General features: G+C 47.3%; 1 protein-coding gene across 1 annotated transcript in view; it reads left to right on the top strand.

Annotated features, from left to right (window-relative positions):
• The first annotated feature begins 1700 nt into the window (after positions 1 to 1700).
• The window catches only part of SEPTIN5 (septin 5), a 34524-nt gene continuing 13803 nt past the window's right edge, over positions 1701 to 22421 (top strand). The window contains exons 1-7 of the mRNA XM_035097954.2: positions 1701 to 2805; positions 7132 to 7167; positions 16148 to 16244; positions 16839 to 16925; positions 18382 to 18505; positions 19186 to 19320; positions 20378 to 20495. Of these exons, the coding sequence (XP_034953845.1) occupies positions 2716 to 2805; positions 7132 to 7167; positions 16148 to 16244; positions 16839 to 16925; positions 18382 to 18505; positions 19186 to 19320; positions 20378 to 20495 (687 nt within the window). The 5' untranslated portion in view covers positions 1701 to 2715. The remainder of the gene's footprint in view (positions 2806 to 7131; positions 7168 to 16147; positions 16245 to 16838; positions 16926 to 18381; positions 18506 to 19185; positions 19321 to 20377; positions 20496 to 22421) is intronic.

The raw sequence follows: 22421 nt of genomic DNA, 5'->3' as shown, positions 1-22421 counted from the left end.
ATGCATGCCCTTGTTTTCACTTTGCAAAATGTTCAAGGGTGTGTGCTTGGTTTCCTAACCGAACCTGGCAAGATGCTCTTCTCCATTTGGGCAGAACTCAAGTTGTAGGGCTGCTCTCCCTGCTTTGAAACAACACCACCTGGTTTTGCCTTTGTGCTGGCAAGTGTTTCTCAAAACAGGGGTAGCTAAGCTGCGGGCCAGATCTGGCCCTACGAGCCAGGGGGAAGTAGCCAGCGGATCCCTGCAGCTTGCTTCCCTTATGAGGAAAGGGCACTGGGGACATGAAAGGCAAGCAAGAGGTCACAAGAGAAGTTGTGCACAAGAGGAAGTGGCTAGAGAAAGTTTCCCCTCCATCTTTGAATCAGGAAACACCATCAAAGCATTCCTGACAGATGGCTGTCAAGCCTCCGCTTAAAGACCTCCAAAGAAGGAGACTCCACCACACTCCTTGGTAGCAAATTCCACTGCCGAACAGCTCTTACTGTCAGGAAGTTCTTCCTAATGTTTAGGTGGGATCTTCTTTCTTGTAGTTTGAATCCATTGCTCCATGTCCACTTCTCTGGAGCAGCAGAAAACAACCTTTCTCCCTCCTCTATATGACACCATTTTATATATTTGAACATGGCTATCATATCACCCCTTAACTTTCTCTTCTCCAGGCTAAACATACCCAGCTCCCTAAGCCGTTCCTCATAAGGCATCGTTTCCAGGCCTTTGACCATTTTGGTTGCCCTCTTCTGGACACGTTCCAGCTTGTCAGTATCCTTCTTGAACTGTGGTGCCCAGAACTGGACACAGTACTCCAGGTGACGTCTGACCAGAACAGAATACAGTGGTACTATTACTTTCCTTGATCTAGACGCTATACTCCTATTGATGCAGCCCAGAATTGCATTGGCTTTTTTAGCTGCTGCATCACACTGTTGACTCTCTCATAACACTCATAGGCATCCAATGAAGCTGAATGCTGGAAGATTCAGGAGAGATGAAAGGAAACACAAATTATGGAACTCCTTCCTACAGGAGGCAGTGATGGCCACAACCTTTGAAAGAGGATTAGACAGATTCATGGAGGATAATGGCTCCTAGCCACAATGGCTCTGCTCTGCAGTTGGAAGCAATGATGCTTCTGAATTCTAGTTGCTGGAATCCATGGGAGGGCAGAGGGCTCTTGTGCTTGAATCTTGCTTGCGAGTTTCCCACAGACATCTGGTTGGCCACTGTGAGAGCAGGGTGTTCCTTTTAGGAATTTTAGGTGCTGAAACCCCAAGGGAGCAGAAAAGACTATTTCTGTATGCGACAATGGGTGCGCAGATGTTCCTGGCCCAGAGATGGAAAGAAGATAAAGTCCCTACCAGAGAAGAATGGCAGATGAAGTTGATGGACTATGCTGAAATGGCTAAAGTGACCAGAAGAATCAGAAATCAGGAAGACCAAAATTTTAATAAGGAATAGGGGAAATTTATAACTTATCTTAAAGACCGTTGTATAAACAGTTAAAATCGTTAGTAGGATTGGAATATCACTTGTAGTTTAATGGTGAATTCTTGACACAATGGAGATGTAAAAGATTATCACCATCATCATCATCATCATCATATATTATTATTATTATTATTATTATTATTATTATTATTATTATTATTATTATTATTATTACCCTGCCCATCTGGCCGGGTTCCCCCAGCCACTCTGGGCGGCTTCCAACAAAACATTAAAATACAGAAATCCATCAAACATTAAAAGCTTCCCTTGAGATGCCTTCTAAAGGTCTGGTAATTGTTGTTCTCTTTGACCTTGGGTGGGAGGGCATTCCACAGGGTGGGCGCCACTACCGAGAAGGCCCTCTGCCTGGTTCCCTGTAACTTGGCTTCTCGTAGCGAGGGAACCGCCAGAAGGCCCTCGGCACTGGACCTCAGTGTCCGGGTAGAACGATGGGGGTGGAGACGCTCCTTCTCATAAAAGATGCGGGAGGAGATGATTAATAATTGGAGCCACGAAGGGGAGGATGGAAGTCCAGGAGATTCCTTGGAATCTTGTTTTTATGGTTTATGTTTGATATATCTCTGCAAAACTTTAATTTGAAAAACCAAAGAAATAAATTTATATTAAAAAAAAGAGAGAGAACAGGACGTTGGATGACAGGGACTGTTGGGGCTGATCTCAGCGCCTTGAGTTCCACCATGGGAGAAAGGTTGGAGGCCCGTCAACCAATAACCCTCCCTCCTTCTTAGAGCTTCTGGTTCACCAGTCAAAGCGATGAAGAGGACCCTTCGTCTCCGGGGCAGGAAGCTGCCTCAGAACCGAGTCAGACCTGTTCCAACCATTACGCCGTGCTGCTGCTACTGTCTGGAGAAATTGCCACCCATGGAGCTGCTTCTCCTCCCATAGCAGCCACTGCCTTTGTTGTCTGATATTTCTTCCACCCTCCTATGAGCAAGGCGGCAACAGCAGCACAGGAAATTCTAGCCAGCTGGTAGTTGTCGGAGCTCCTGGCCTTGCTGCGCCTCTCTCTCTCTGGTTGCGCCTCTCTCTCTCTCTCTCTCTCTCTCTCTCTCTCTCTCTCTCTCTCTCTCTCTCTCTCTCTCTCTCCCTGTGTGTGGGCGGGGGTGGCAGCCTTATGGATTTAGTCAACACTGGGAGGGAGTGTATGGGCTGGGCTTTTTCTCCGGCTTGGCCCATGGTGACTCCCGGTCTGGCCTGCCGTTGGTTATTATGGATTCAATCATTCTTCAGGAGCGATTAGTCGAGCGGCTGCTTTCTCCCAGGACCCAGACCCAGCGAAGCCACTCAGCCAAGCTGAAGGTACAAGGGTATATTTATAGTAATAGCCGAGAGCTGGAGAGAAGGAGGAGGAGGAGCGGGGGGGGGGTACGCAAGAATGGTGCCCGAGGAGAAGCAGTTAGCCACAGAAGCGACTCCCGAAGGGCAGAGCAGCAGGAGGAAGCTAGTAAGGAGGTGAAGGCAGAGCTCGGGAGATCAGGGGAGGGGAAGAGGGGCCCAGAATCTGCAAGAGGCTGCGGTGGGTTATATAAAATACAAGCCACAAAATAACACGCCAGCCTGTTTTCTGCACGGTCCTCCCATCGCTGCTGCACACATCAGTGGAGGCCAGAAGGAAAAAACACACTGATGTACACATGCTGCCTTCTGTGGGTGCCTGATTTGGGTCTGACGTTTTGGATAGGGTACAATTTCATCGGGCAATGTGTTTGCGTGAACGCACAATTGCGTGTGTGTCTTGGGCTGCAAGAGATCGCAGCCAGTGTTTGACCCACTTTGGATCGATCAGCGCCCGGTCGCTGGACCGCCGGTGTGCAGACAGCTGGGGGGCAGTGATGTGTGAGTTTCTGATTCAGTGGGGGCATCATTTGGGGTGTGTGTGCCCAGGGAGTCTGCTTTTATGCTAACTCTAGACATAGATGTCTTCCGCCGTGCCGAGTCAAACTGCGAGATGCACATGATGAAGATGATTTTGCTTTGGGCAGGGAATTCAGTGGAAGACAGCGAATAAATTTCCTGCACTTTCTTTTTAGCCTAGGATGCTATTGGGCCTGACGGAGGGAGCCAGGCAGAGTCAGGCTTGAGTTGAGGATCAGTGCACAGGCAAAGGCTGGAGCCGCAATCTGTTCTTATTTCGTTACTTCTGAATTTTCGTTTTCAAAGCTGCCTTTCAGGAGAGATGCCCCTCCCAACAGTACCCTCTTCGAGACAGATGGCAGGGAGGTAGAATTGCATTCTGGGTCTCTTGGGAAGGCTTTTCCTATTCTGTTGCATGCCGTCCAAAGGAGGAAGTAGGCAGTGTGACAAAGGGGGCAAAGGCTCCTTAATATCCCCTCCATTAATTCACAGGACCATAGGAAACTGACTTGTACTGAGTCAGACCACAGATCCACCTAGTTCAGTACAGTCTACATCAGGCAATCCCCAAACTTCGGCCATCCAGATGTTTTGGACTACAATTCCCATCTTCCCTCACCACTGGTCCTGTTAGCTAGGGATCATGGGAGCTGTAGGCCAAAACATCTGGAGGGCCGCAGTTTGGGGATGCCTGGTCTACACTGACTGGCAGGGATACGGGTGGCACTGTGGTCTAAACCACTCAGCCTCTTGGGCTTGCCAAACAGAAGGTTGGCGGTTTGATGGAGTGAGCTCCCATTGCTCTTCTAACCCAGCTCCTGCCAACCTAGCAGTTTGAAAGCACACCAGTGCAAGTAGATAAATAGATACCGCTGCAGCAGGAAGGTAAACTGTGTTTCCGTGTGCTCTGGCACTCATCACGGTATCCCGTTGTGCCAGAAGCGGTTTAGGCCGGCTGGCCACATGACCTGGAAAGCTGTCTGTGGACAAACGCTGGCTCCCTCAGCCTGAAAGCGAGATGAGCGCCGCAGCTCCATAGTTGCCTTTAACTGGACTTAACCATCCAGGGATTCTTTACCTTTACCTTTACACTGACTGACCGCAGCTCTTCAAGATTTCAAGCAGGGGTTTAACTGAAGATGCTGGGGATTGAACCGGGGACCTTCTGCATGCAAAGCAGATGCTCTTCCACTGAGCTATGGCCCTATTCAAGTTTAAGCACTGAATGGTATTGTCCCAGCAGGAGACGAACTTTCCCCTGCTGTCTGTCCTTCCAAGCCCATAAAAGTTAACGCCTAACTGTTTTATGGCATTCTTTGGTGGTGCTGTGGCTAGAGAGTTTATGGAGTCTCCTTCCTTTTTATGTTTATTTTTATAACATGCAATTAATTTGTGGAATTTGCTGCCACTAGATGTGGTGGTAAACCACCAGTTCATCTTAGAAGGCTTTCAAAGGGGGCCTGGAACCTCTGGTCCTTCAGATGTCCTTCGACTACATCTCCCATCAGCCTCAGCAAGCAGGGTCAGTGATGCAAGGGATGATGACAGTTGTGGTCCAACAACACCTAGAGGGCCACAAGCTCCCTAGAGGGCCACTAGCTCCCTATCTGGAGAACATAAAAAGAACCTGCTGGATCAAGTCAGTGGCCTATCTTGTCCAGCATCCTGTTCTCATAGTGGCCAACCAGATAACCCCAAGGGGGGGCCTATGTTTCACAGGCAAAGTGGACCCAGGTTCAATGCCCAATGTCTGTTGGCAGGCCTAGGAATGGGCCCTGCCTGAAATTCTGGAGATGCTGACAGTACTAAGCTAGGAGCACAGGAAGGCCAGACTATTGGTCCATCTAGTTTCACCTTGTCTACACTGGTTGGCAGCAGTTCTCCAGGGTTTCAGGCCTGAGGCATTCCCAACTTTACCTTAAGATACTTGGGATCGAACCTGGGACGTTCTACCCTGCCCCTAAACAGACTACTGTCTTGTTTCTGCATTAGGCAGCCTCTTAACCCACAGCCAAGGGTTAAACTGGGCTCCACAGGTTGATGAGATGTCGCTTCTTTTTGACTCGGTTTTTTTTTTAATGCAATTGTTAGATCCACCTGTAGTGTCTGTTTGCCAAGTCCCTTTGTTTGTGCTCCTCAAGCTTTGGGGCCAGGGAAGGAGAAGAAAGGATGGACGGCAAAAACTGGGTTGACCCCCGGCTGAGAAGATGTTGGAACAGCAGTTCTTAAATGAGGAGGGAGGTGGTTCTACTTGGGAGAAAGAAGCCTCTGTGTGTATCAAGAGCAGAAAGCATCTGGGAGGACCTCTTTAGAGGACCTCTTTAGATTTACCACGGTAAATCTTGCTGAGGGTGCCTTGCTGAGTAGAGCTGGAATTCCATTGACATAAGCAGGCCCATGAATCTCCTGGCCAACAGGAAGTGGTCTGCCTCGTTCTGGAGGCAATGTAAACATGGAGGGCTGGGTGGGTTTGAGCTTCACATTTTAGCCCTCATGCCCTGCCAGAGGCAGATTGCTTCTAATTACCAGTTGCTGAGACAAGGTGAGGTGGATTACTTTGGGTGGTGGGATCCACAGGGGCAGCAGATCCTGCCTCCAATGAATGCATCACTCGCTGCCGTCGCTGTGGATCCATTGGTGTTCCCCCAATGCTGCCTCTACAGTGGCCTCTTGGCATAGTTGCCAAGTACCCCGTTTTCCCTGGGAAACCCCTGTTTTTCTTACCTTTTCCCGGCGGTCCCCCGTATCACTTCGTCTGCCATTATTCTCTTCACTCACCCCTTCTTCCCTGGCAGGGAAGGAGGCAGGGGGCACCATTTTGTGGTGCCAAAATGTCTTGAGCTGGCTCTGGTGTCTTCCTTTGCATTCTTATATTCTGAAGAAATAGTACCGGTAAACAAAAATGTGAATTCTGGGCAGAAAAAGAGTTATGTGCCTCAATTTCAATGAGTCTACTCTGAGCATTGGATACAACCCTTAGGTTTGACTTGTGGACCTTCCATAATAAGCATCTGATTGGCCTCTGTGAGAACATGATACTGGTTTAGATGGGCCATTGGCTCGATCCAGCAGAGCTGTTCTTATGTTGATGGTGTGAGGCTCTCTGAAGCACACGTTGACTGGCGTTGACTTTAATCAAAGGTCTGCCCTGGAGCTGTTGTGTGCGGGGATGTTGGGGGCCAGACTAGTGTGGACACACCCCTGCTCCCTCCCCACACAGGCCAGTTATCTGAAACTCTTGAGGACCGGCGCCTGGGTTCTAGCCATAGCTGCCAAGTCTCCCGTTTTTCGCGGGAAACCCCCGGTTTTTAATCTGTTTCCCGCTGTTATCCTGAATAGAAAAATATCCCGGAAATCCCTCGGATTTCCTACCTGCCAGGGAGACTCCATTTCGGGTGCTGCTCTGCCCATGTCTGGGCACCAGAAACCGGGTAGCGCTGGCACCGGAAGTTGCTTCTACGCCTGTCCAGACATGTGTAGAAGTGACTTCCGGTGGCGCGCCGCTGCTGATCCTGCATTTTTCAGTGGGAGACTTGGCAGCTATGGTTCTAGCTCAGCGGGTTCCTTCTGTTGAAGCAGGAACTGTGAGTCCTGGGGACAGCATTGCTCCTGATAGCGCTGGAAGGGTACCAAGTCCCGTCTCCCTCTGGGGGGCTTGCTGTGTGTGCAGTTTGCAGTGGGGTGCCCTTTGCACTGGCATCTCAGGCTGTGGGTGGCTGGGCACTTTCTTTTTAGAAGTTTTAAAAGGAATTTTTCGTTCTTTACTTTTAGAGGAATGGAGGCAACCTACAACCCTCGGATCACCTTGTAAGTACTTCTTTTTTAAAACAGTGTGTTTCCATGCAGATGTTTTTGGGATTTTCCATTTAAAAAACCCAACCAGAAATGGACTTTTAGCCCACATCCACACCAGACATTATACCACTTTAGTCACCAAAACTCCCCCCCCCCCAAAGAATCCCGGGAACTGTAGTTTGTTCTGGGTGCTGAGAATTCTTTAGGAGATACTCCACAGAGCTATAGTTCTCAGAGTGATTTCATAACCAGTTCTCTCTTCCCAGACAGGTCTGATTTATGTAGCTCTATAAGGGGAGTATAAGGGACCTAGGTGGCGCTGTGGGCTAAACCACTGAGCCTAAGGCTTGCTGATCAGGAGGTCGGCGGTTCGAATCCCTGTGACGGGGTGAGCTCCCGTTGCTTGGTCCCAGCTCCTGCCAACCTAGCAGTTTGAAAACACATCAAAATGCAAGTAGATAAATAGCTATAGCGGGAAGGTAAACGGCGTTTCCGTGTGCTGCTCTGGTTTGCCAGAAGCGGCTTTGTCATGCTGGCCACATGACCTGGAAGCTATACGCCGGCTCCCTCGGCCAATAATGCGAGATGAGTGCGCAACCCCAGAGTCGGTCACGACTGGACCTAATGGTCAGGGGTCCCTTTACCCTTTACCTTTATAAGGGGAGTAGGGGTCTTCTAAGACAGTGTTTCCCAACCAGTGTGCCTCCAGATGTTTTGGGACTACAACTCCCATCATTCCTGACCACTGGTCTTGCTAGCTAGGGATGATGGGAGTTGTAGTCCCAAAACATCTGGAGGCACACTGGTTGGGAAACACTGTTCTAAGAACTGTCAGCACCCTTGACAAACTACAATTCCCAGGGTTCTTGGTGGGAAGCCGTTGCTGTTAAAACCATATGATAGTACCTTGAGAGGATGGTGCAGCTGTGGTCTTAGGCCTCTGCCCACTGAGAACTAGGATAAACCAGAGTTTATTGGGTCCATCCATCTCTCGAGCCAGCAAAGGGGAACGTGTTCCATATTTTAACTTATACAAAGGGCAAAATGAGGCAAGCTTGATCTAATAAATAAAGTAAAACCGTTGTTGACATTAATTTGAATGCATCCTGGGCCTTTTTTAAGGAATTATGTTGCCTCCGGTCATTTTTCACCAGTGTTTTCTTAATCATCTTGAATCCATTTGGAGAAATGGGTAGGATGGCAATTCTTAAAAAGAAAACAGCTATTATTAAAGGCCTTTACAATGTAAATGACTAATGTGTAATGTGTGTGTGTGACCCACATCTGGACCCTGCTGTGTTATGTGTGTGTGTGTGGGGTGGTGGTGGTAGGGGGGATTTGGGTGGCACTGTGGTCTAAACCACTGAGCCTCTTGGGCTTGCCGATCAGAAGGTCGGTGGTTCGAATCCCCGTGATGGAGTGAGCTCCCATTGCTCTGTCCCAGCTCCTGCCAACCTAGCAGTTTGAAAGCACACCAGTGCAAGTAGATAAATAGGTACCACTGTGGTGGAAAGGTAAACGACGTTTCCATGTGCTCTGGCTTCTGTCACTGTGTCTCATTGTGCCAGAAGTGGTTTAGCCACACAACCTGAAAGCTATATGTGGACAAATGCTGGCTCCCTTGGCCTGAAAGCGAGATGAGTGCCACAACCCTATAGTCACCTTTGACTGGACTTAATCATCCAGGGGTCCTTGACCTTGACCTACCTAGGGGGCTTTAACCTCTTGTAGTCCTCATCTGATTCTTCAAATTTAGGGCAGTATCCAATAGAGTGGAACCACTAGTGCAAGGCCTTGGTGCAAGAACACAACAATGGTTTATTGACATTTGCATTTAACTGTTTTGCTTCAAACTTTTTAAAAACTGTTTTATGCTTTTACTGTATTGCTTTTCTGTTTTTTTATTGCCGCAAACTCCTTTGATATTGTATATTTTTATGATAACACAGTCTACAAATGATTTTATAAATAGATAAACAAACTTCTCCCTCTCTTCTCCCTGCCCTCACCCCCTAAATCTGTTCGGTGTGTGTGTGTGTGTGTGTGTGTGTGTGTGTGTGTGTGTGTGTTCCCCAATCCTCTGGAGCATATTTGGGGAGGGAGGGGAGCTTGGGGAGGGAGAGAAGTAGGAAGTCAATTTTCATTACACAAGTGGACATCCTTTCATTTGCAGATCTAGTTCTTTGGCTAGCAGCCTCACACCCCCCCCCCCAAAAAAAACACCCATTCACCCAGTTGCCAATTCTGTGAATGACTTTTCATCTTGTTCGACCTGGAGACTTCTTTAAACTCTGCACTCGCTTAAAACATCTACTTAAAGAAACACTTTAACTTCTCATTCATCAGCCGTAAGCGACCATCATGCTAATGTGGAAAGAGAGAATCAGGAAGGATTAATCCATCTTTCTTCCAAGCTTGGCAGTGCAGCGAGTATTTCATTAAGAAAGCGCTTGTCCGTCCACCATCCATCTAATGTTCTTCTTTGGGAGACACTGAGAAATGATCAGCCCTGTGACCCATCCTCCTTTTAATTATTTTCACTGGTGTTTAAAATTTAACCATGTAGATTAATCATGTAGATTAATATTTCTAATGATATATAATCCAGGAATTCAGTATCTATGTAGTAGTAAGAACCATGTTCTGTCAGGCCCCAGGGAATGTGTCACAGTGCTCTGTCAGGCAAGGAATGTCCAGAGTGAGGAATTCTCCCTTCACTGTCAAAAGTACAAGTTTTGAAAAGGCATGTCCATCAGTCCTCCCTTTCTCAGCTACTCCTAGGTGTATTCCTGATGAGGCCCCAACCCTGACCTCAGTTTATCATCAATCTCATCATCATTTCATTTTAATACTGCTTTACATTTTAAAGAAAAACCTCAAAGCAGTTTACAACGCATTAAAACAGGCACCCCCAAACTTCAGCCCTCCAGATGTTTTGGACTACAATTCCCATCAGCCCTGTGTGGGAATGTTAGGGATGTGGATTGGGATATATTATTAGATAGATCCTATCCAAGCTTGTGTTAGCAAGCTTCCAATATCAGCAGAGTGACATTCCCCTTTTGTGCGCAGCAAAGCATGAGCGTTAGGTTTGTTAGAACCTCTGCAACAATATTATACTTCAATATCATACTTCCTGGCAAATCCCCTTTGTCCCTCTTAAAAGAAATACACGACACAATAGTCATAGCTGCCAAGTTTTCCCTTTTCTCGCGAGGAAGCCTATTCAGCATAAGGGAAAATCCCTGTAAAAAAGGGATAACTTGGCAGCTATGACAATAATATTAAAATAAGATAGAGTTTACTCACATGACATCCTGAGTTAACAGCATAATCTCAGAAAGGCAGGCTTACGTAGAAAAGTTACAAATATATACATCTGGAGCCTACTTAGTAAAGTGAGGCTCCGTCTGGTCTCTCTCTTGGCAGCAGGCCAAGAAGGAGAACCATCCTAACTGGAGATTCTCTGGAGAATGTTCCCGTTGAAGGAGAAAAGGCTAAGAGAGAGAATGGCTGATGGCTAGGGGCTTTTCTCTGCCAGCTAATCTATCTCATCTGCATATCTGGAGGAACAGGAACTGAACTTAGTCAGGTGTCCCTCCCAGGTGAGTTCCTGTTAGTGGACACTCTAGGAACTGTTGTGACTTGTCTGCCCCAGTGTTCCATCCCACACCCTGACCACTGGTCCTCTTAGCTAAGGATCATGGGAGTTGTAGGCCAAAACATCTGGAGGGCTGCAGTTTGGGGATGCCTGCATTAAAACATCAAATAAAACAAACCAGAATATAACAGATATAAAGTATAAATTCAACAGGGCGCTCAAATGTTATCTTGAAGATTTCAAAATAAAGCATTACGGAGGAGATCGACTGCTGCACAGAATGCACATTTAACAAAAAAAAAATCTTAAAATTTCAAAATAAAACATTACTAAAGGAAGTCAAATATAAAATAAAAACAGCATAATTAACAAGAGAATAAAATACCATAAGTGCATAATGTATCAGCTACTTTTGCTGCCAATGGCGGTTCGTGGCGGGTGGCAGCTGTGGGAGCTCAGGCTCGATGACCTGGGTCTGCTCTAAGTGATAGGCAAGATGGTCTCTTATATATTTTCCCCACCTGAGCTGCCCGTAAGCAGGTGGAGACTACGCCTGTGTGTAACCTGTTTCTGCTCCTCCCACTTCAATCCTCTCTTGGTCCTGGGAAACAGTGGAGCAGGAGAGAGGTGGGGCAGCAGCAGGAGGAGGTATGGCAGTCCTTGAGTCTCCACCTGTTCTTCACTTTCCAATCCTGCAGCTTCTCCTGCTTCTTCTGGCTGCTACAGGCTCCCCCAGATCAGTGGCGGAGGAAGAGGGGGGCGGTCTGCCCCAGGTGTCATCCCTGAGCGGGGGTGACATTGGTGTGCCCCCGGATGCCAGTCCTGCCCCTGTGGGCAGATAGCCCCACCCCACCCATGTGCGCTACAGAGCAGCTAGCTCCGCCTCTGCCCCAGATCACTGATTCTTTCTTCCAGGTCAGTGTCTAACTTCACTTCTCCTAGTGCCCACATCTTAGCGTCCAGCCACCAGTCCCTGACAGAATGGACAGACCCCCTCCAAGTGTCCACATTTTCAAGGGATAGTCCTAGATTTACACAAGACATCCCCGTTTCTGATTTGATCCTGGAATGTCCCACTTTTCCTTAGGACGTCCTTATTTTTGTCAGAGAAATGTTGGAGGGTATGGCATTCTGCGACCCCCGAGTCAAGGAGATAAGTTATTATTCAACCTTTAGAAGACATCTGAAGGCAGCCCTGTATTGGGAAGTTTTTTTAAAAAATGTTTAATGTTTTATTATGTTTTTATATGTGTTGGAAGCTACCCAGAGTGGCTGGGGCAACCCAGTTAGATGGGCAGGATACTACTACTACTACTACTAGAATAGGATGTTCCTATTTTCATCAGAGAAATGTTTGAGGGTATGCAGGTTAGCTACCCTTGCAGTGAGGAAAAACTTGACGAAGTAAAGGCAAAACCAGGGGGTGTTATTTCAAAGCAGGGAGAGCAGCCTTAATATTTGTCCCGGGCACTGGGAACCCACACTACACCACTGGTTCAAGGGCACAGGTCAGCCAGGCAAAAGTAGTCAAGGGGAAGGTACAGAGCACAGGCATGGGTTTGGCATGGGGTTTGGCATTGGGAAGGACCATGAGAGAGTCCCAGAGGCCATAGAGAGAGACAGGCCAAGGGGGCTGCATTTGACCTCTGGGCCTGATGGTTCTGCACGTCTGGTTTTCCACCTTTCCTCCAAGAAGCTCAAGGTGCCATAAGCTCATATCACTTGAGTCCTTTAAAGAAGGTAGCCCTCTTCCACTTGAATAAAGGGACATCTGTAATCCTTATTTAATATGTGTGCACCACCTACAATGGCTTGCAGCTGTATGGGTGAATGGCTAATAATCATAATCATAATTTATTATTTATACCCCGCCCATCTGGCTGGGTTTCCACAGCTACTCTGGGCAGCTTCCAACAAAAGATTTAAAATACATTAAAACATCAGTCATTAAAATCTTCCAGCCCTCTGCCTGGTACCCTGTAACCTCACTTCTCTCAGTGAGGGAACCACCAGAAGGCCCTTGGAGCTGGACCTCAACACTTTGAATTGTGCTTAGAAACGTACTGGGAGCCAATGTAGGTCTTTCAAGACTGGTGTTATGTGGTCTGGGCAGCCGCTCCCAGTCAGCAGTCTAGGTGCCGCATTCTGGATTACAAGTTTCGGCTTGTCAAGTGTCTCGCTTAAGATGGGAGGAAAGCTGTTGTTCTGTGACGGTTGATCTCCGCTCACCGCTGTGCCAATTATCCACCCACCCACCCACCTTGCAGTTGCTCAGGTGGTCAGATGGATTCACAAGTGCGGTTGCTGTCGAGCAGACTGGGTGGCAGGGCCAAGGGCCAAGCCAACCTAACCTTCCTCTATAATAATAATAATAATAATAATAATAATAATAATAATAATAATTTATTTATACCCCGTCCATCTGGCTGGGTTTCCCCAGCCACTTTGGGTGGCTTCCAACCGAATATTACAACAGTACAGCATCATACATTAAAAACTTCCCTAAACAGGGCCGCCTTCAGTTGTCTTCTAAAAGAAAATTGGTTACTTATTGCCTTGACATCTGCTGGGAGGGCGTTCCACAGGATGGGTGCCACTACCGAGAAGGCCCTCTGTCTGGTTCCCTGTAACCTCACTTCTCGCAATGAGGGAACCGCCAGAAGGCCCTCGGTGCTGGATCTCAGTGTCTGGGCTGAATGGTGGGGGTGGAGACGCTCCTTCAGGTATACAGGACCGAGGCCGTTTAGGGCTTTAAAGGTCAGTACCAGCACTTTGAATTGTGCTCGGAAACGTACTGGGAGCCAGTGTAGATCTCTCAGGACCAGTGTTATGTGGTCCCGGCGGCCACTCCCAGTCACTAGTCTAGCTGCCGCATTCTGGATTAATTGCAGTTTCCGGGTCACCTTCAAAGGTAGCCCCACGTAGTGCGCATTGCAGTAGTCCAAGCAGGAGATAACCAGAGCATGCACCACTCTGGCGAGACAGTCCGCGGGCAGGTAGGGTCTCAGCCTGCGTACCAGATGGAGCTGGTAGACAGCCGCCCTGGACACAGAATTAACCTGTGCCTCCATGGACAGGTTCATTTGCAGACGTTGAGAAGAGGGTGTCATTTGGGCATTTTTTCCAATGGGAGGGGGGGTGATGTGCAATCTCTGCACACGCTACATTAAGCGAGCGTGCAATTTGTGCTCAATTTGTACACAAATAGTTGAGCCTGTTCACACGTAACATCTGGTGGGTGCACAGACTTTCAACCTGTGTGCAAGCTGGACAAATCAATATAAGCAGACGTTTCTTCCGGACAACCACTGATACACCGGTAGAGGCAGCTTGTACCTGTGCTCAGTGTGATGGCTGAACAAACCTTGCGTGACAGTGTGTATTGATTGTATTGATCAGCTGTAGAGTCCAGAGACTACACTTGTTGAACGTTATATGTGAATAACTGTACAGTATGGCCAGTGCCGGATTTATGTATAAGCTAAACAAGCTATAGCTTAGGGCGCCACTCTCTTGGGGGCATCAAAAAAATTTAAAGGAAAAAACAACAACTGGGTGTACATTCCCAAAATATAAGATAAAAAACAAATAAAATAAAACCTACCTAGAGTAACAGTGTTTTGTGTTGTGTAAGCTCCTATGATGTAAGTAATGGGCCCCGCCTGCTAGCCTGCTCCCTAAAATATCACTGGTTTGCTCATTTCTATACAGTGGTACCTCTACTTACGAATAACTCTACTTACGAATGGAGCTCCGTCCGCCATCTTGGATGCGGTTTAGATAGCATTTTTTCTACTTACGAATTTTTAGATAGGATTTTTTCTACTTACGATTTTTTTCTCCCAATGCATTCCTATGGGATTCGACTTACAATTTTTTTCTACTTACAAATGTGTGTTCGGAACGCATTAAATTCGTAAGTAGAGGTACCACTGTATATAGGGTGCCTACATTCTGCATGTGCTAATAGCTTGAGATACCTATTAGGTCCGTAAATTACCATATAGCATATATTCAGCACAAAAAAACAGCGACAATTTGCTGTTGACAAAGGACAGCTGGACATATAAAGGGCCCCATTACCATAGCTGCCAAGTTATCCCTTATTTTAAGGGATTTTCTCTTATGCTGAATAGGCTTCCTCGTGAGAAAAGGGAAAACTTGGCAGCTATGCCCATTACCTCCAGTAGCTTAGGGCCTCATCAAACCTAAATCTGGGCTGCCAGGGAGGTTGCTGGCTACCTTCGAGCAACGACACTCCAAACCATCTTGTCTTTAATACTTTTTATTGTGAATGTTATTTACAGTGCAAGAGCTTCATGAAAACATGTCTACTCAGTATCACCAGATTCTCCCAATGGTGCTTTTTGGCTCCTCCCCCAGCAGAGTAGTTTGGGGACCCCAAATCTCCACCCCCTGCGTTTGCGAGCCGCTGATCGCCTTAGTTCCGGGGTGAATTTGAAAGGACGCCCCTCTGCTGTTTCCCCGCTGGAACTCTCTGCTGGCCCCTCCTCCCTTGCTGGTATCACAGGATGCTGCCTGAGCCCTGTCCCACTCCGCTCACTTCCTCCTTCCTGTCTCCTGCCCCTCCGCTGTTGTCAGAGCCGTTTGAAGAACTGGATTTGATGAGGGGTGGCTGTTCCCTGTAAGCCCACCCCCTTACACGGCCCTGAGTACGGCTCAACTATCTGCATGCACAGCTACTCAGCTCGTACACTTGTTGAATGCACCATGTCAACAGCTCTATAGTGTCTTTCCCAAAGGAGGGGTTTCTTCTGAAGGGGTTGGAGGTGGACGGGAAGAGAGGCAGCAGGAAATATTTCTGCTTGCCACCACCACTGCAAAACTGGGCTACAATGGACCTGTTGAGGATCCAAACTCACCTCCTTCTGTTGGCTGCACAGGTCATCCGTGTGCTTTTGAAACCCTTGTCTCCCCAATATTTGGAATCTGCTGACTTACTTCCTCTGAATCTGGAGCCTTGTTTCATTTCATTTCATCCTTCACCTCTTGTCCCGAGTCTCCTGTTTTAATGGGGTTGTTCCATTGCACCTTTTTAAAATTACGGATGCTTACATTTTAATATTTTCATGGGATTGTTTTAATGATGGGTGCTTTTTTATTTTCATGTTTGCGCAACTGGTTTTTTTTTACTTGTAGACTGCTTAGAAGCCTGGTATCAGGTGGCATATAAAGTAAACGAGAGCAACAATTAATAATAATAAACTTTCCATATTGATTGATTAAATTCAAATTGACCTCCTTATTTATTGCGGTAAGGACGTTGATTCTCTGCCTTTTTGGATTAGGGGAGCTGCAAAACAGCTAATTAAATGTTTGAAAAAGCAGCAATAAGAAGGTGACCAATAGCTGCTGCTATCCTTCTTGCAGGACCACGAAAAGCAGTATGTGGGGTTCGCCACTCTCCCCAACCAGGTGCACCGGAAATCTGTGAAGAAGGGCTTTGATTTCACCCTCATGGTGGCAGGTGAGACTTCCCAGCTGAACTACCAAGAGAGAGAGACCTCTCTGCTGATCTAAGGAGGGTCTGTAGGGATGGAGTTGGTCTTCCAGGTAATCCCAGTCCAACAATCAATCCCTCTACCCAGGGAACTCTGGGAATTATAGCTCTGGGAGGGGAACAGGGGACCCCACGCCACTCTTAGCAGCCTTAGGAAACCAACAGCTCCCAGGCTTCTTTGGGGGAAGCCAGGATGGTACGATACTGCTTTAAATGCATAGTGTAGATGGGGCCTGAGTATAGCCTGCTTCTACAGGCTCTCAGGGGTCACCCTCGATGTGTCCTTGGCCAAATCAATGCCTTTGAATCTTTCCCTGCCGAAATAACAGCATTTTATATGAGCATTGTGAATAAGACAAACTAAGATTTGTGGCTATGAGATATTGTGTCAGTCCAAGGACAGAACATTCTACATGGAAACATTTCCTGCTTGGGGGACGATAATCTACCTCCCTGGTGCCATTCTTGAAGAGTAACAAATGCATAACCTTGGAATTTAGCGTGAAAACCTCTTGTCCAAGATGTTCTTTTAATCTGGTATTTGCGCCTGTCCCTTTCTAGGAGAGTCGGGCCTGGGTAAATCTACTTTGGTAAACAGCTTGTTCCTGACAGACCTCTACAAAGACCGGAAACTTCTCAATGCCGAAGGTATTTGCCCGTGATCAGATAGGCAACACCTCCGACCAGTAGGTGGCGCTGTTTCCTGCCATTGCTGTCAGCTAGGATTCTGTGTCTTGTCTTGAGGCTTGAAGTGCTGTAGCCCTGGAACAGGTTTGTAGCCACAGTGGAACCTAGGCTTGAGAAACTTGGATCTGCTTCCTAGCATCTTTTGCTTGAAATTTGCATCTTTGTTACTGAGCAGAGTAATAATAGCATCTTTAACTGGTGGGTTATGACTTGGCCACGACCTGATCTAATGTGAGTAGCAACAGCACTACCGCCATATACCCTATTTTTCCGTGTACAGTGGTACCTCGCAAAACGAATGCCCTGCAGGATGAATTTTTCGCAAGACGAATGCGTCTTGCGATCTGATGGTGACTCGCAAGACGAATTCGTTTTGCAAAAAAATCGTCTTGCAAATCGCGGTTTCCCATAGGAACACTTTGAAATTTAATTAATGTGTTCCTATGGGCAAAAAAAGAAATTTCAATGCATTCCTATGGGAAACCGCGATTCACAAAACGGATTTTTCACAAAACACATTGACTCGCGGAATGAGTTACTGTATAAGTAGGTTCCCCCCCTTTAAAACAATGTCAAAAAATAGTGGGCGTGTCTTATACTCTGGGTCATCTCCCCCCAATTTCTTAAACCTGAATCCCCCCAAATAGGGGTTATATATATATATATATATATATATATATATATATATGGGTGTCTTATAGATGGAAAAATACGGTAAACATATGGTAAAAAATTAAGAAGTGCATACTTTGGTGAAAGGTAGATCCTGGATCTGAAAAAGTTGAAGGCCACTGATATAGATGCATCAACCACATGGATGATATGGGAGCTAATTCTACAAAGCCAAGCTAGGAATGTTCGAAAGAAGGGTTGTTTGACTCCAACTCCCATCAGCTCCAACCAGCATCATCAATGGTCAGAGGATGATGGGAGCTGAAGTCCCAACAACTACTGGAGGGGCACAGGTTTCCTTGAGAGTTCAAAGCTTCTAGAACAATTATGAGTGTTAGAATAGCCCTTCTGGATCAAGCCAGTGGGCCATCAGATACCTATAGGAAGCCATCAAGCCAGACCTGAGTGCAACAGCACATCTTTCTTCCTTTGCAGAAGCCATGCTGGTTATGCTCCAGCAAGGCTTGTTCTTCTTTATGCTTCATTATTTTTTTCCTTTAACAACACTTTCCACCAGTTTTCCCTGGACAGACATGAAGCTAATCGACCTGTAATTTCTAGGATCCTCATTGGATCCCTGTTTTTTGTTTGGGGGAGGCAGGGGAAATCCCATTTTGGGGAAGGAGAGGAGAAAGAGAAAGACCTGGCAATTAATCATAAATAGTGAGGCCGATTTGGAGGTACGGGAGGGACATATCTGGCACGAACCTCCGTTGTTCTTTTTCTTCCATCTTTGCATATCAAGAAAGAATCAGTCAGACAGTAGAGATTGTGAAACACACGGTGGACATCGAGGAGAAGGGGGTGAAGTTGAAGTTAACAATTGTCGACACGCCAGGGTTTGGAGATGCTGTGAACAACACTGAGTGGTGAGTCCTAACCCCCCCCCCCATTTTGGTTACCTCTGCTGTTGGGGAAATTATGAGGCATGTCTGGTTTCTCTCTAACAGACCATTCCCCCCTTTTCGTATGCCTTTTGCAATACCAGTGCAAACTGGCCTATAAGATATGAAAAGAGGTTTAAGTAATCAAAGCAAAGCACTTTGCATATCTTCTCAGTAGCCCTTTCAGCAGCTCTGTGAAAGCTGAAAGAAATAACATACACCTGTAACATTACCCCCATGTTTACATTTTAGTGCAAAAACTCAAAACCTCCTTGGATTTGCTTTCATGGAAGGTAATTATTTTCTTGACAACGCTGTTTAAGGGGCAATCTGTTTTCCCAGAATTTGTTTCTATATGGAACTGCAATTCTCGCTCTTAGATAAGTTAAGTTATTTTTGCTATTACGATCCAGTCCCAAACTGTTGTTTCCAAGGAGGGAGTAACACAACTTTCCAGTTTTGAGCCATTCATATCCTTGCAGTTGTTGACAGACAGAATGCATATTCTTTATGTTCTTTCTCTATGATAGGCAATATTTAGTCCAGCGATTTCTACACTGGATCTTAGGAACCTCTCCTCTGTTGATGTGTGTTACCCTCTGTTTTCAAGTAGCATCTAAACTGGTGTCCCATTGCTATCTTTTCCTTGTGACTTCTTGCTCTAGTTGGAAGGTCATCACGGATTACATTGACCAGCAGTTCGAACAGTACTTCCGGGATGAGAGCGGCCTCAATCGGAAGAACATCCAGGACAACCGAGTGCACTGCTGCCTCTACTTCATCTCCCCCTTTGGCCACGGGTAAGGTGGGATGGGCTTGTTCCTTTATCTGCCTCGCACACCCTGGAGCCAGTGTAGCGTAATGGTTAGGGTGTTGGACTATCACCTTGGAGACGAGAGTTCAAGTCCCCATTCAGCCATGAAGCTCACTGGGTGACCTTGGGCCATACACCTTCTCTTGGCCTTAACCAACATTTCAGGGCTGTTATGAGGGTAAAATCCACATTGAGCTTCTTGGAGGAACAATGGAGTGCAAATGTAATACTGTAATGGAAAATGTAAGGGTGAATATCCAATATGGCATCAGGTGAAGGGCAGATGGGTGTGGCTTGAGCCAAATGGGCTTGTGGGTCAAATGGGAGAGACCTGATGGCCCTTATTAGACCCATGGGATGAAGGTTCCCTACCCCTGATATAAGACAATAAGAGCCACAGGGCATTGGTGCTATCAGAACTGGACTTTAAGGCAGACTGGAAGCCTTCCACACTGCAGAATGACCAGGAGGGGCTCCCTGACGCAACAGGACTGGATTGCTACATTTTACAATAAGTGCATGCATTACGATCTGAAGAGGAAGGCCCCCACAAAGCCGTTAGGAAAAGGGACTTGTTTTAAGAGGAATTCCTGTCCTTTTTTTTTGGGCAGAAAGTTCCCCTTGCTAGCGTGCAGGGAATAATACGGTAATAATAATAGTAATTTTTTATTTGTACCCTGCCCATCCAGCTGGGTTTCCCCAGCCACTCTGGGCAGCTTCCAACAAAGATTAAAATACATTATGGTAAAATGTCACACATTATAAACTTCCCTAAACAGGGCTGCCTTCAGATGTTTTCTAAATGTCAGGTAGTTGTTTATCTCCCTGACATCTGATGGGAGGGCATTCCACAGGGCGGGCGCCACTACCGAGAAGGCCCTCTGCCTGGTTCCCTGTAGCTTTGCTTCTCGCAGTGAGGGAACCACCAGAAGGCCCTCTAGGTGCTGGACCTCAGTGTCCGGGCAGAACGATGGGGGTGGAGATGCTCCTTCAGGGAAAAACAGAGATCACTTGCCTTCTAACGCTGCATTTCTTTGTTGCAGGCTGAGGCCGGTAGACGTGGAGTTCATGAAGGCTCTGCATGAAAAAGTGAACATTGTTCCCCTTATTGCCAAAGCCGACTGCCTCATTCCCTCTGAGATCAAGAAGCTAAAAGAGCGGGTGAGCAGTGGTCGTGCCCATTCATTCATTCTGAAGATTTATGCCAGTCTTCCTCAACCTGGCATCTCCCTAGGTTTTTTGGACTACAACTCCCATCAGCCCCAGCCAACATACCTAGGTGTAAACGTACATATTGAAAACTGCCCTGTGACCTTCGGACGAAGGGCGGGATAGGAATTAAAAAAATAATAACAATAACTATCAACATTTATTGACTTTGTTAGCTGCAACCCAAAGCAACTTACAACCAGATAAACAGACAACTCCCTGCCATAGCTGCCAAGTCTCCCGTTTCCCCCGGGAAACCCCCATTTTTACTTACCTTTTCCCGGTGGTCCCCCGTATCACTTCGTCTCCCATTTTTCTCCGTTATTTTCTCCCCTGATTTGTCCTTCTATGGGCACAAAAAATGGCTGCCGCCGGCTTCAAAAGTCGCATCTACGCATGACCGGAAGTGCGTAGATGCGACTTCCGGTTTCGGCGGCGGCCATTTTGGTGCCCATAGATGGGCAGAGCGACACCTGAAGTTGCCTCGACGCACTTCCGGTCATGCGTAGAAGCTACTTTTGAAGCCGGCGGTGGCCATTTTTGGTGCCCATAGAAGGGGAAAGCGAGACCGGAAGTTACGTCGACGCAACTTCCGGTGTTACACGGCTGCTGGTCCCGGATTCTGCAGTCCGGGACTTGGAAGGTAAGCTCCCCGCTGTCCCAAGTACATTAAAACCCAGAGCAAAAAGAAATACTTTAAAGTACATCCTGCCCACTTCTAAAAGGCCACAGACAGCTAAATGCCGGAGGTCTGGTTATTGTTAGATGGGAACTGTTTATTTATAGAACATGTTTTATATACTGTTAGTCAACAGTAGGGTTGCCAGACTCAATAGAGGACAGGACTTCTGTGCCTTTAATTGCCCTGCTCTCTTTTGAGTCTGGAAACCTTAAAGAGAAACCAGCAGACCCTTTGTTTAATTTCCAAGCAAAGGGTCTGCTGGTTTCTCTTTAAGGTTTCCAGACTCAAAAGAGAGCAGGGCAATTAAAGGCACAGACGTCCTGTCCTCTATTGAGTCTGGCAACCCTAGTCAACAGAAGACTCTAAACGGCTTACTTAAAACAAGTGTGTGTGTGTGTGTGTGTGTGTGTGTGTGTGTGTTCATTTGTGTGTGTTGAACAATGGAGGTTTGGGTTTGCCCTTTCTTTCATGGATACATGGACACACCACACACACACACACACACACACACACACACACACCTACACACACACACACCTGCCCTGAGCAGAAGGCCCGGAATAGAAACCCGTAGACCAGGGAGGAAAGTCTTCCATTCCATGGCCCTTAAATTGGCCACACTCCCCGCCCCTGCCCCTCTGCCCCTTACAAAACTGTGACTGATGTTCAGAGCAATAGAGACACTGGCTTGTGTGTGTGAGTGAGTGTGTGGGGGTAATGGGACCAAGGGCGTAGCCAGGATCAAAACTAGGGGGGGGGGCAAGCCATGATCATTCAGGGGCGGGGCCACAAAGTGGGAACGTGGGCGGGGCTACAGGGCCAGCTGGCCTGACGACATCGTGGTGGCGGCAGCGGCCACCTTGTGCTTCTGGGGCTGGCAACGGCGGCGGCTACCCTGCTTGGCTGGAGAGGACGGGAGGGTCGGGCAGGCAAGAGGGGGTGACAGGGTGGGCGAGGGCAAGGCAAGGCACGGCCGCAGTCACGACGGCTCCGAGGCGTTGCTGCATATCAGCATAATATTTCAACCATGTTGTGGGTTCAAGCCCCACCTTAGGAAAAAATTCCTGCATTGCAGGGGGTTGGACTAGGTGACCCTTGTGGTCCCTTCCGACTACAATTCTATGATTCTATTGATATATTGCCATAGCATATGCATCATTCTGCTTTCTTGAATTGTCCTACTCCTAGGCATAGCA

Source organism: Zootoca vivipara, chromosome 17 (assembly GCF_963506605.1).
Source record: "Zootoca vivipara chromosome 17, rZooViv1.1, whole genome shotgun sequence".
NCBI classification, from domain to species: domain Eukaryota; kingdom Metazoa; phylum Chordata; class Lepidosauria; order Squamata; family Lacertidae; genus Zootoca; species Zootoca vivipara.
This window is presented reverse-complemented; position numbering and strand designations above follow the sequence as displayed.